This window comes from Poecilia reticulata, linkage group LG17 (assembly GCF_000633615.1).
Source record: "Poecilia reticulata strain Guanapo linkage group LG17, Guppy_female_1.0+MT, whole genome shotgun sequence".
In the NCBI taxonomy this organism is placed as follows: Eukaryota; Metazoa; Chordata; class Actinopteri; order Cyprinodontiformes; family Poeciliidae; genus Poecilia; species Poecilia reticulata.
Genome location: NC_024347.1, coordinates 13,007,031 through 13,021,570, shown reverse-complemented (window position 1 = coordinate 13,021,570; position 14,540 = coordinate 13,007,031). Strand labels below are relative to the sequence as shown.

At 42.0% G+C, this 14,540-nt stretch overlaps 1 protein-coding gene across 2 annotated transcripts; it reads left to right on the top strand.

Moving 5' to 3' along the window:
• The first annotated feature begins 9 nt into the window (after positions 1-9).
• On the top strand, positions 10-14,078 carry wdr47a (WD repeat domain 47a). Of its 2 annotated transcripts, none has more exons than XM_008433744.2 (17): positions 10-210; positions 3,849-4,016; positions 4,327-4,410; positions 4,542-4,626; positions 4,989-5,120; positions 5,703-5,879; positions 5,975-6,486; positions 7,430-7,547; positions 8,971-9,152; positions 10,611-10,853; positions 10,949-11,009; positions 11,149-11,306; positions 11,648-11,817; positions 11,908-12,078; positions 12,186-12,317; positions 12,409-12,627; positions 12,715-14,078. In XM_008433744.2, exons 2-17 carry the CDS (start codon positions 3,859-3,861, stop codon positions 12,855-12,857), a joined length of 2,745 nt encoding a protein of 914 aa, XP_008431966.1. In that variant the 5' UTR covers positions 10-210; positions 3,849-3,858; the 3' UTR covers positions 12,858-14,078. The 2 variants fall into 2 exon arrangements, with proteins under 2 accessions (XP_008431966.1, XP_008431965.1); XM_008433743.2 differs by having other exon boundaries at positions 3,826-4,016.
• Positions 14,079-14,540: the final 462 nt, after the last annotated feature.

Sequence of the window (14,540 nt, the reverse complement as noted above, 5' to 3'; positions counted from 1 at the left end):
CTGCAGGCAGCAGAAGGCAGGCAGCGGGCTGGGCAGGGCGGCTCCAGAGACCGCAGTCAGTGAGCGCAGCGGCGGAGAAACATCCAGCTAGAGGAGGGGAGACAGACACGGAGGAGCAACACGAGAACTGCTGACGGGGTCACCGTGACACCGCCTGTGAACAGCGGGGAGACACACCGGSGTTTTTATTCCATGTATTTTTAGACGCAGGTGAGTGCTGTTGTTTTTCGTGTTGCTGGTGCTTGGAGCTGTCACCCCGCCCGGCCAGCTAACTAGCGGATGATGCCTCTCCCCTCCTCGGCCCTGGCTAGCTCCCCTCCTACCGCTGGTTAAATTAGTCAGCTTTGTATGAGCCCTGACAGTAACTAGCCATTTGATGGTTCTGCTCTAATCCTGCGGCTAAATTCAGGGCCCGTATAGAGCTAACAAGCAACTTAAGCTTCTTATGCTGTTTGACTCTGTGGCTTAATGCTTGTTATTGGCTAACCATTGGCTAGCTTAGCAGAACTGTTGGCTCTTGTTTCATTGGGTCCAGGCTTTCTGACAGGAGCTTGTTCTTTAGTGACAGCTCACACACATTGTTCATTTTTATCAAAACAACATGGGTTTTGCATCATTGCATGCTGTGTCATAGAGATTTTTATGATTTGACTCCTTAAAATTGTATGTGGCAACAAGTATCTTGGTTTACATCCAGAATAAGCAACATTTAAGTCCAACACTCTCAGTACAGGATGATGATCCCATGAAGGGAAATGGCACCAACACGAGTGCCAGTTCATTTCCATAAAGCTAATTTACCTGAATCACAAATCAGGACAACCTGCTTAGCTGTCCAGAGCACCTTGAAATAAAGCTGTGCCGCTCTTTGATGCAGGTTGGATAACCTCTGATGAGCACACAGATTCACTCATGTTAAGTTTGTTTTTTATTTCACTCAGGGCTTTGGCGAAGGGCTTCCACTACATGTTTCCATATGTTTTTTTATGTTTGATGAGTCAAATAAAAATGTGAGGTGTACATGCATTACTTCTACGTTTTTGTGAAATGATGCCTCTTAAGTCTTTTGGTGTCGACCTCTGCAAGCTTTGCGGATATCAAGAGTGAAACATAAACCCATTTTATGTTTTGTAACAGTAAAGATGTTGCCACTTATTTTCAGTTATTGGTTGAGTAATGATTGCAGTTTTCTGGCCAATCACTGATCTATAAAATGCTTGGCCTGCTTTTTAAAAAGTCTTTTTTTGTTTTTGTTTGTGTGGGTTTGTTTTTCATAACTGTCAGGTGTTATAAGGTCAGAAATACAACTTCAATGTTCCAATCTGATTTCATWAAAGAACATTGGTACTTGTGACACAATGCTAACTTGTTTCAATTTCRCATGTGGTAGTGCTCTTAAATATAAAGAGGTAGAGGTAAGTTTGGTCTCACATATGTAAGCGTCAGGCAATCTCTCAAAATTAAGGAAATCAACCTGCCCCTTATTGTAGGCCAGGACTTTGACTGGACCATTCTAACACATGGATATGTTTAAACCTGGGCGGTGAACTTTGACCTGGTCGACAGTGACATGGAGTGTCTAACAAGTTTTCGATCCCATCCATCTCTTATGATCAAAGAACTTCAGTTTACCTTCTCCTCAAAATTATGCATTACTTTGTGTTGTTTTGGCATTAAGTCCCAATAAAATGCATGTAGGTTTTAATGTGACAAGCTGGAAAGCTGAAAGGATGTGAATCCCATCCCAAGGTACTCTAAATACAGACTTTGACTCGCATTCAAGCTATTCAACATGTGTCACTGTTATTGTTCTGCTCGACTCAACTATCTTTTATCTCAATCTTTGAYTTTAAAAGCAACAATGAACACTAATCAGCACGATTTCCTCAGTTAGTCTTGTAAATGTGCCAAATTTAGGGCTGTAGGCTCATTTTTTAAAATGTGCGGTCACTGTGTAGAAGTTGATGAGTAAACTGTAAAAACACAGTAACTAAAATTAGGTCATCTTGTTACAAATGAAGCACAATCTCAGTACATTTGATCAGTTAAAACCACCGCTACTCTAAAAGCAGCTTGGCAAATTAGCATAATTATGGCCTCTGTTTTCCAAATRGAGAAACACAATTATAAGATGAAATGATCCTCAGCTCTGTGGGCATTTAAAGAATAAACTGTGTCTAAGTGCATATATTTATATTGGGATTTTACATTTTGCTGTGGTTAAAGTTCAGAGTGGCAGTATTTATTTTGTTTAATTTATGGCTGCATAAAGATACAATGGCCTATGAAGTAATAATTAGTGCGGTTAAAACCCATCATGCATCCAGAAAAAATGTTAGATTAGTATGTAAATAACAAGCTGAACAGAAAAATACCTTGTAAATAACAGTTTGTGTTGTTGTTTTAAATCTGGAGATGTTTAGATGTGTGTAGACGTGTTGATTTGCTGCTGCATCAGGAGCCACCATCTTGCCAGTTCTGGGTTCAGAATCTCAATCAAACACATTTTGCTTTGTCTGGTTTGAGTAACAAAAGACAACAGTTTTATATATTTTTTTTATTTTTATTTGTTATGATGCTGTGAAAAAGTATTRACTCCTTCCATATTTTTTTGTTTTTGCATTTTCGTCCATCTTGCATGTTTCATATCATCAAACAAATCTAGGTATAAAACAAATGTAACGCAAATGAATACAAAAACCMACAACAATTTGATCCTAACACATGATGAGGATTTATTCATGAACAATTAGCCGCTCAACCCAAACCGACTCCATATGAAAATTAAATTTACCTGCTTGTTAAATCATTAAGTAGGAGTAACCACATATTTTGGTTTATTTTTGCTCACATAGTCAATCAGTAATCCAGACTTGATTACTGCTTGACCCGCAGAATCTAGAAATTCTTTGAGTAGAACCCGTCTGAAAACAGGAAGTGGGGTCAGATCTCATAGAGCTGACATAGAGCAATTTGTTTCGTAGGGCCTGGTGAGTTTTTGGATCCTTTTTATTCCCCTTAATGTCTGATTTTTTATTATTATTATTTTAATTCAAAACTACATTTTGCATTTACTATAATTATCTTTATTTGTATGTGAGGCAACTGACTTTTCACAGTATTACACCACCAGATAAAAACATGTTATTTTCTACAATGATTCTGATCAGATTTGCTTACAAATTTGATCTTATTTACTCATTTATCTGCCTGACATCACTGTTTGCAACTCATTAAACYATCTCCAGCTTGCATTGTGCCAGTCGTCTTCATTTAGAGACTTTACTCTGAGACAGCAGGTTTTATTTTATATCATCGTTTTTTGTCCTTTTTTGTAAAATGTGTCTACTGTAAGCTGTTGCCTTGACGAGGCCATTGCTCCTAAAATGGAAATGACACCTAAAAAACTAGCTGACTTTACTGCACATTTAGTCACTTTTTCAATTGGAAAAACTACTGTACATTTATTTAAACCTTTACAGTGACGTGTGATGGTGTTTAAGTCTGGCTGACTGTGCACGCTTACATAATGATGCTTAAATTATAAGATGTTCTCAGCAGAGAGCTAAAGTGGCAGAAAACAGATGGTTGTCTTGATAAAAGTTAATGAATATAAGGCAGTTTTAAAGAGCCCCTTTTCTTTTCCTAACTTGTTTTCCCCTGGCCTGCTGCAGTCAGGCTGTTGTTTTGCCTAACTTATTCAAGTTCTAAACAATGTATATATATATATATATATATATATATATATATATATAAATAAATAAATACGGGACACAGGACATCTGTGATCTGATCTTGGTTGCTTCCCTGGTCTTTTGTGTTTAGCTTCCCTGCTCCTGTCCCTCCAGCGTGATCACCATGACGGCTGAAGAAACCATAAATGTGAAGGAGGTGGAGATCATCAAGGTGATCCTGGACTTCCTCCACTCCAGGAAGCTGCACATCAGCATGCTCGCTCTGGAAAAGGAGAGCGGCGTCATCAATGGACTCTACTCAGACGACATGTTGTTCCTCAGGTAAATCGGCTCCACACCGGTTATGTATGTCCAACGTTTCTGACTCCATCTGCTACATTCAGCACTGTGTCGCACTGGAGACCTGAATCAAACTGGGCATCTGCCAACATGTCTTACTGTTGAATACATTTTAGAGAAAATTTCTTCTAGTGTGAATCGTTTCTCTCTCTTTCGCCTAATTTGGTCTTTTTAAAACTTTCCTTAAGAAATATTAGTTTATAGAGATGAATGTAAAAAACAAAGTTCTTTTATGCAGATTTTCTTTCCGCAACAGGGCTAAACATGGGGAAACTGTTTGGTTTTGTTTCAGGCAGCTGATCCTTGATGGCCAGTGGGATGAGGTCCTGCAGTTCATTCAGCCTCTTGAGTGCATGGACAAGTTTGACAGGAAAAGGTGAGTCAGTCAGGTTTTTAATGTCTCCAATTTGTCCCTTTTTGATATTTTGGGTTGGGTTTGATGAAGCTGTGTACAGTTATTATACATCTTTGTCATGTGAATATAAAATGCGGAAACGTTCTCCTCAGGTTTCGTTACATCATCCTGAAGCAGAAGTTTCTGGAGGCTCTGTGTGTGAATAACGCCATGTCTGCTGAGGACGAGCCACAGCATGTAAGTCCAAATCTGGAGCCAGGTTGCAATTTAAAGAACCTTCCACACTTACTAGCACTGCTGGTAAGGATGTGTAAAATAGTCTTTTATTGAAGTTGCATAATCTCTTAYAGGAAAAAAATACAAGTTGCAATACATTTATAACAAATCCTCTAAATATCWAAAGGTTTCCATTTACTAACGGTTTGCAGTTTTTTTCTCTCGGTTGTTACAAGGATAAATATTTGCAATAAAACTGCTGACAGCTCCCAAAATTCAGCTTTTGGCACCAGATTTAAATCTAAAGTGATGCCAAAACGTGTGGTGTCATGTGTTTGTTGTTTTGGTCTTGCTGCTGAGTAGCGTGTGTTTTTTGTTGCTAGCTGGAGTTCACCATGCAGGAAGCGGTGAAGTGCCTCCACGCTCTGGAAGAGTTCTGCCCGTCCAAAGACGACTACAGTAAACTGTGTCTGCTGCTGACGCTGCCTCGCCTCACAAACCACGCTGAGTTCAAGGTGAGACTTTTAGGCTGTTTTCACACCCGGGGGTCCAGTTGGCTCGGTTTGATTGGGTTCCAAAGTTGCAAATGAGTGAAATGCAAACAAAAATTTTAATTTTAGTGGTTGTAGGATTCCTCATTTTGGTTTTTTGGCCAAAGACTGAGAGGCATTTTTTCACTACAGCAARACTCGCGCTTTTGTTTTGGTTGTTTTCACCCAGAATGCCTTGCGGTATAGTTCGCATCCTGCTTTTGGAGCAGACTCCGGTCCACTCTGCWTTCACATTTGCATTCAAACTACACCAGAGTTCACTTGAACCGAACTGAGACCAAGGTTTTTAGGTGGACCAGATTTCGCTTTTTTGGTCCACATCAGAGTTCAGTTGCCCATTCGCTCCTCCCCAAATGAACTGGACTTTCTGGGAAAATGAACCAGAGTTCAACTAAAGAGGACCTAGTAGGGCTGGTGGGAAGGCACCCATATTTCTACAGATTAAGACTTACAAAACGTTACAGCTAACGTTTTGGAATAAATTACCTTTGAACTTGTTTCTTTGGACTAAAATAACTTTCTTTTCTTTTTTTTTTCCTCCCTCAGGACTGGAATCCCAGCACAGCCAGAGTGCAGTGTTTTGAGGAGGCCTGCAACATGGTGGCCGAGTTTATTCCCGCAGACAGGAAGCTGAGTGAAGCCGGCTTTAAGGCCAGCGGGGATCGCCTCTTTCAGCTGCTTCTCAAAGGAGTCCTGTACGAATGCTGTGTGGAGTTCTGCCAGGTGGGAACTTCTGAAGATGTACGCTGGACTGSGTTGTTGGCATAATTCTGTTTACAATCATTAACATTCAGGCTTTTTTTCTTTGTCGTGTGCAGAGCAAGGCAACAGGCGAGGAGATAACGGAGAGCGAGGTCCTTTTGGGTGTCGACATGCTGTGCGGTAACGGCTGCGACGATCTGGAYCTGTCTCTGCTCTCCTGGATGCAGAACCTCTCCCACAGCGTTTTCACCTGCGCCTTCGAACAGAAGCAGCTCAACATCCACGTCGACCGCCTGGTCAAGCCGGCTAAGACCGGCTACTCCGACCTGCTCACCCCGCTCATCAGCAAACTCTCCCCGTACCCTTCCTCTCCGCTTCGGCGCCCTCAGTCCGCAGACACCTACATGACCCGGTCCTTGAACCCAGCCCTGGACGGGTTGTCCTACGGCTTGTCGGGCCAGGATAAGAGGGCGAGTGGCGGGGAGATTGTACCAGGGAAAGGGGTCTCTCCCATGTCTCACTCCTTTGCAAACTTCCACTATCCAGGAGTGGGAGGACAGAACCTGAGCAGGAGTCTGATGATGGAAAGTTCCGACTGCCACAGCATCTTTGAGGAATCCCCCGAAACGTAAGAAACCTGGTTATCAGAATCTGGCGATTTTAGGCCAGACCAGCCGCAATCTGKGATGTGCCAGTCAGAAACTAAAAATCCAGTCTTTTTCCAGCCAGTGAACACACCGTAGCTAGAAAATAATTGATTGGAAGTTATGAAATCAAGAAGACTTTAAGTAAGCGACAGACGCTTAAAAAGGAAATGAGAGGAAGCAGAAAAGCTGGTAGCAGCTTCAGTGAAAGATGAAACAACAAACCTGGACATATAAAATACACCTCGACTTTTAAATGTGTTAGAATGACAACGCTCCTATGCTAAGAGTTGTTAAAGGCTTGTAATTTTTCTGCATAGGGAAATCTGTGTTCTTCAACGTTTAGATGATTTCTCTACTAGGAACCAAAAGGAAACCAACAATAATATTTATGCTTCCTAAAGCTAAATCAGAATTGACTAAATTCAGAATTCATAGGCTTTTAATGTTAGAAAACTGAAGATATATACAAAACCAGGGTTTCATGAAAGTGTAAAAATATGTGATATTGTTGGCAAGTGTTGCCACAGTGACAGGATTTGTGATAAATCTAAAAATATTTATTTCAACAGTGTTTATGTGTTTCTGTTTTGGGACCATGGCAAACACATGACATGCAGTTTCTTAATGACTTAATCAACCATTTTCATGCTGCATTAAATATGCTAATAGGATCTATTATTAGCATATGCAGCTCAAATGCATATTTATTGAATACTTATTTTAGTTCAAGCTGTGTTTTTGTGATTACAAATATTGCTACGTCTCTAAATTTGCTAAATATTTCGCTGCCCGAGCCATCAATCTCTACAAATATCTGTCAGGGAAAAAAAAGCATTTTTGTTGTGATTATTTGGGGATTTACTAAACCGGTGATTCTGGGTTTTAACARACGTTCTAACGCTGCTGTSTTTTTTGCATGTGCAGATCCAGAACCGACACACCCGTAGATAAGATGTTGAGCTCTGGTGCGGCTCAGAACGCGCGKCCCGCCTCGGCTCCGGGCGAGGACGCACCGACGGCTGAATCTGCTGACAGGAATGAGGTGAACGTTTGTCCCGATGGAGTGCTGCCGAATAATTTGTTTTTATTTATTCCATGGATGAGTTCTGCCCGCAGTGACGGTGTCAGTTCTGATTAATCYGAATCGATCTACGTTAGTGTCACTGACGCCTATGAAGAGGGAAGTTCATCCAGCATAATGAGGTTGCATCTATTTGCTTTGAAACAAAAAGAGAACTGGTAGTAACTTATCTGTGTCTCAAAGATGTCATATTTTAGACTTTGATGAAAAATCTACGAAGTGTTTCAACCTGTTTAGCTGATAAATAATGAGCGTAATGAGGCTGCATGTCAGTAGGGATCAGTGACTCAGTGGCTGAGCTACATAAAATGGGTCATCTATGCCTTTGTGTCGGCTTCAAATGGGAAGTTATGTTTGTTTGCTTCATTGTACCTGTTTTGGGCCCCTTTGTTTTTTCCCTTTACCTTCAGTTAAGTCATTTATTGTAAGTTTATATAAAACCAAAACATAATTGTCAGTGTCAAACAAAGATTCACATGCAGAGACCTGAGTACGAGCCTCTGAGATCTCTTTCACATCCCGGCTTTCTCCTCCTTGTTTTTCCTCTGTGCCTCTTTCCCACGTCTGGCTCAAAGCCAGGCTCTGGCCTCTCCCCAAGCATTCATCCAGTCTGTTCAAATCGGCTCATCGGGGCAGGAAGCAGACGACAGAGCGGGGAAGTGACCTGTCCTCAGCTCTCCGTCTCACCCTCTTCCCTCCCCTTTATACCTGAGCAGACAGGAGAGGTGAAGAGTTCACACAGCGTCTTTGAGAGATTGAGCTAGAAAATGCTCWAGTTTTTCTTTAAATGTGGGATGTGTGGGAAAGTATGAGATTTGCTTTAAAAAAAAAAAAAAAGAAAATTGTGTTCAGAAACATGTTTTTAGACTATCTAGAACACTAAAACTTTACGTCTCTAAATATGTTTTTACATTGATTTATTGTCACAACTTCAGTTTTTTTTTTTACAAACAGAATACAGGTGTCAAAGGTCATGAGCTGACACATCTTGAAAATAGGCCTAATCTTAGTTTTGTTGTTTCATTATTAGTGGAGATAATTCACTGATATAATAACTCACTATGTTTTTTTGTTTTTTCTTAAACGTCAGGAGGGCTGTAAAATTTGTGTTGGATCCCTGTTTAATTAAATCGACATATCAGACGGCGACTAAAACATCGATAAAATGAAATAAATCAGAAGTGTTTGTTAAATGGTTCAATCTCTAAAGAAAAACCTCAGTTGTTCTMTGTTCCCTTGAACAAAATAACAGCAGGAATTTATTTCCATCTCTTTAAAACAGTCAACCTGTSATTCCTGGTCAAATCAAATCCGTTCATTACGCCTCGTCATGCTTTTAATATGAAAAATTGCATTTCTCATGTGTGTCGTGCTCTGTCCTCAGCTACGGGAGTCGACCGAGAAGTACGAGGAGTTTTACCGGCAGCGGCTGCGTGTGCAGCAGCACCTGGAGCAGAAGCAGCAGCAGAGGCAGATGTACCAGCAGATGCTGCTGGAGGGAGGGGTGCAGCAGGACCCTCCGCCCAGCGACATGCAGCACAGCCTCACTGAGAARTTCCTGAACAGGTACGGACACAGCAGGACCTTCAGCTTCTTCCATTTTACTTGAGAATTACGTGTTTCACATGACATATGTAGTAACGTCTTGATATCATTGTCAAAATGTAGATCTGGAACATATTTGTTCATGTTACTTTAAATGTTGATCTCTATAAAAGCGTCTATTTTCAAGGACAACRTTCAAATCCCCTTAATAAATGATGATTGTCATAATTTAATTAGAAAATTATAATTCAGTTGAAAATTGTGTATTTGTCTCATTGATTGGASAGTAGTGTATTTACACTGTAGRTGCGTCCTGGTGAATCATCAGAGACAAGAGAGCACCTTTAATTTTATAATCGTCACATCTTTTATGAAATGGCAAGATGCGATTAAGCCACTTTTAATTGTATTTTGTTGAGGTGACATGATAAGCGTGATAAGCTGCGAAAAACATAAGCCTGGGGTTAAAGGCTCGCCTTCCAGCATGAACACACAACCAGACTTGCACTAGAATTATGTAGTAGATCAAATTATTTTCATATGCTGGAAATTTCCAGGTAATGTCTGCAATCAGTGAAATCCAGTCGAGATAGTTTGCAACAAAAACATGATAAACACTTTTGTTTCTAGGAGTATAAAGCTGGTAGAGACACATGTACTGGACCCCTGAAGACTTTCAGCTCTAACTGCTGCAAATGGTCGATTCAGAGGGGCGGACCACAAACAAAAACAATTCCTTTCAGATTTTTATGTTTTTTGTAAAGTAAAAAAAAAATTAAAAAAAACTTGCATTCTTTTGCTTCCTGTTCACGACAACTAATGTATTCGTTACGAAACGACTACAGTTTGTAAAGAAGCAGGGAAAAACGTCGGCGCTCTTGTTAGAAGCCGTGTTAATTTTTGTATGGTGTTGTCCAACAAAAGAGGCGCAGCTGTCAGAAAGCATAAAGTTGACACGTTAAGGCCTTGAAAATAATGGGTCCCACGAGGCCGCCCCTCACGTGGCGCAGCCCCCTCCAGGCTGCGCGGCACCATCTGCCCCCAAGCTGCAGCACCACCTGGGACTCTCACTTTAAGTGTTAAAATCCTGCTTAACAACAACTGTATTGTCACATGCAGAGACTTGAAGGTAATCTGACTCCAGCAGATTTGCAGAAACACAATTATTTCATTTTTTTTATTATTATTCTTTCAGCGGGACAAAAGCTTCTTGATTTAGTCGTCCTCACGGTCCTCCATCTACCATAAATCTCCCAGCCCCTGCTGACTTCTACATTATTCAGAGGGGTGACTGTGCTTATAATGAAATCCTTTATTCTTTTGTCCTCTTATTTCTTTTTACTAGATATTGCTGCCATGTCAGCCTGTACAAAATAGTATAAATTAAAAAAAACCTCCCCCTTTATTTCCCAAAAAAAGTTKAACTGAAATAAATGTGCTGTGAGAAGAACAAGCTGCGATGTGCCTTTGCTCTTGCAGGTCCATTCAGAAGCTGGAGGAGCTCAATGTGGGAATGGAGAACCTGGGAGAGGAGGTGAAATCTCTGACCCAGCAGTGCAACGGGAACGGGAACACGCCCGCCTCCGAGGACAACAACAACCCGCCATCTGTGACCCCGGAGCAGAACCGGAGCCGCGGGGGAGGGGTGGTGAGCAGCACCCCGCAGCGCAGCGTAGGGGGCCAGGTCGTCTCGCCTCCAAATGAGTCCCCTGTGCTCTCAGGGTTGGTGGGATTTATTTAACATTCCCACTCGCACGCCTTCGTTTAATGAGAGTGTTTCTGAGGTGGTGGCGTTTTTTTTTGTTTTTTTTTGACAGTGGACAGAAACCGAAAGGTCAACCGAGCGACTCGCCTGGCTCTTTAACCCGGAGCAAAGAGGTGGGGATGCACTAGAAACACTCTCAGCAAAAAATAAAATAGYAATGCATACAGGACAGCCACAGCTGCTGGGGTTGTTATCCCCCGCGCCATAAAGTGTTTAATCATTTAACCTGAGATGTTGCTGGGGTTTTTTCAGGGTGATAAACCAAATGGCCTGTTTGTACCAGTGCACAGTTTGGAGGACACTCAGGCCGTCCGAGCCGTTGCCTTTCACCCGTCTGGCGCTCTCTATGCCGTGGGATCCAACTCCAAAACACTGCGGGTGTGCGCCTATCCAGAAAAGCTCAACTCAAGGTAGCACACCGCACTTTGAAACGGAGCGGATCTGGAAGTTTCTCCWGATGCACATGATGCTGTGAAATGACCTTTTACTCACAAGCCAACTTCATCTGTGCTTTTCATGTTTTATACATATAATTGAATTGGGACTAAAATTCTAACATGGAGGAAATATTATTTAAAAATGTTGCGTGTAATTTTGAAATGGAGCTCGATAGGTTATTGTAGGAGTGACATAAAATGAACTGAGTTGATGGTTTTAGATTTAAACTGAGGACAAATCTGTTCAATAATATATATATATATATATATTCATAATTTTTAACAGTTACTCATTGCTGCTCTCTGCTCCGTAGTGTGTCCAGTCCAACGAAGCAGCCGGTGGTTCGCTTCAAGAGGAACAAACACCATAAAGGCTCCATCTACTGCGTGGCCTGGAGTCACTGCGGTCAGCTGCTGGCTACAGGCTCCAACGACAAATACGTCAAAGTCCTGCCGTTCAGYGCAGAGACGTGCAACGCCACAGGTCAAGAGCTCTCCCTGACATTACGCCATAGCTTGCTTGAGTCAACTTTGTGAAAATCAATCTCTGATTTGCGTGTCTCCGTTTGTCCAGGGCCGGACTTGGAGTTCAGCATGCATGACGGCACCATCAGAGACCTGGCCTTCATGGAGGGGCCGGAGAGTGGAGGAGCCATCCTGATCAGCGCCGGAGCCGGAGACTGCAACATCTACACTACCGACTGCCAGAGGGGGCAAGGGCTGCACGCGCTCAGTGGACACACAGGTGCCCCAAGGGATTTACCTCTGCATTGCTCCACATGAGCTTAAACACAAAGGTGTGGAGTCGCAAAGCAAATGGACTGTGATTATTGTTTTGTTTAATCTGTGCAGGTCACATTTTGTCTCTGTACACCTGGGGAGGCTGGATGATTGCGTCAGGCTCCCAGGATAAGACGGTGCGCTTCTGGGACCTCAGGGTGCCCAGCTGCGTGAGAGTAGTGGGAACTGCTTTCCACGGCTCAGGTCTGCGTTTGTTACTTTGGTGCAAACTGGTGCTTCGTGGAGGAAAGATTCAAAAGTATCAACTGGATTTTACGTCTTCTTCGCTGAACAGGCAGTCCTGTTGCCTCTGTGGCGGTTGATCCGAGCGGCCGTCTCCTAGCAACAGGACAGGAAGACAGCGCCTGCATGCTGTACGACATCAGAGGAGGAAGGATCGTCCAGGTGTACCGGCCTCACACGAGCGACGTCCGATCGGTCAGATTTTCCCCCGGCGCTCACTACCTGCTCACCGGTTCCTACGACACAAAGGTCATGGTCACCAACCTTCAAGGTGGGTCTGAGGAGACGGAGCGGGCGCGTTCTGTCTGTTCAGTGTGGGGGAAAAGCGAAGTTGAACGTCTCTGTGTTGCGTTTCTAGGTGACCTGACCAAGCAGCTGCCCCAGACTGTGGTGGGAGAGCACGGCGACAAGGTGATTCAGTGTCGCTGGCACACGCAGGACCTGTCTTTCCTCTCATCGTCCGCCGACCGCACCGTCACTTTGTGGACACACAACCCCTAACATGAAACAAGACGTAGAAGACGTGCACTAAAACGATGCTTCTCTTCCTTTATGAATAGCCACATCCCTGCTGCGTTCTCACACAAACCGCTAAACCAACCTTTCCTTTCGACTCGTGAACCAAATGGAAACACATCAGAAGCACATGCTGCATGTTCCTCATCATCCTAAGGGTTAAAATATTGGTTTGTTCTCCTTTCAATTCCTGAACCCATATGAGTCAATTTGTTTTCATTCTTTGCGCAAACACACACACACACACGTTTCCTTCTGCATGTCCTTTTCACCGAGGAGTTGTTGAGGTTTAACGAGATTCGAGTTTTTGTCCCTGATGGTGCCTTCTCAGTCTCCATAACTAAAACAATGCTATGTTCATTTATAGACTTCACTGTAAAKAATTTGTACATTCCTTCTCCTGCATATTGTTTCCCAACAGCTGCCGTAACACTGCTATCGTTGAGGTAGAGAAAAACCGATGTAACACGTAATATTTCCATCAGCTGCAAGCTCCTCGCATCTGGTTCTGCAGATATTGTCGTACTGTCTGAGGTTGTCGCCAACGTCGATGTATCCAACGCGTTGCCACGGCCTGGAATGTGTAAATTAGCTGCCAAGTTGGTTTGATTTGGAATCGGTGTGTTGTTTTCATGTCTTGCAGTGGCTTGCTTGCAACGATGGACCCTTTTAATATTTCAGCATCGAAGAGATGTACAGTATTCAGATATCGGTTGTTGCACATCCTATCATTTTTTTTCCCTCAGTGGTGAGCTTCGGYTTGTCTGCTGCTGCTGTTGTGGTGTATTAACAGTAGGTGTCAGTCTTGGTCCAACCATATGCACAATGACATCTGGATGGAAGTGCGGGTCCTTTTAGTATTTAATATAAACTTTATTTGGGGCATATGCATTGTTTTTGTTTTTTTTTCATTAACATTGTCTTGTAGCAGTCAGATTTACTTAAAAATGCATATTTAAGTTTTTTGTTATTCTAGAGTATATTGTTTTCTGAGATGAGGCCAAACTAACACAAACATATTTATTTATTTCAGTGTTTATGTATGTATGTACAGTTATTTGTTTTTGAAATGCTAGTGGCTCTTAAATTGAGCCTTACTAATTTTTGTTTTTAAAAGTAACTTAAATGAACTGAAGCTTGAGGTCAAGTTACCGGTACGTTCAATAAAGTCTTTTACAAAAAAATAAATAAATAACAGGACTTCTACAACGATGTTTTTTTTCTGAACTCACTCAAACATTTCATACAAAATGGCAAAGATTCATCTTGGTTTTTTTTTTTTATTAGATTTTTTAAATTTTTATTTGAAAGTATTTGGAAACTACCCATATATACACGCCTCTGTTTTCATACAAACTCATTCACCAATGTGATCTTCAGAAGGCTATTCAGGGACAGCAGTAAACAGAAATGTAAAAAGGTACAATAAATACACACAGCTGCAGTTGTGCATTGAAAAATACACTAAGACGAAATGAAATTCATTCATAGAGCCATTCGAAACAACAAAAAAAGGAGTCCCTAAAGCTACAGCTGAAATGGTTGGTGTGCAAGTTTTGCGAAACAAGTTGAGATTTCTTCCTTATTCTGTACAATGTTTACAGTGCTTTGTTTCRTCCAAAAGGACAAATGTAACGACACAAAAGAGTTATACTTTGAGTTAGTCAC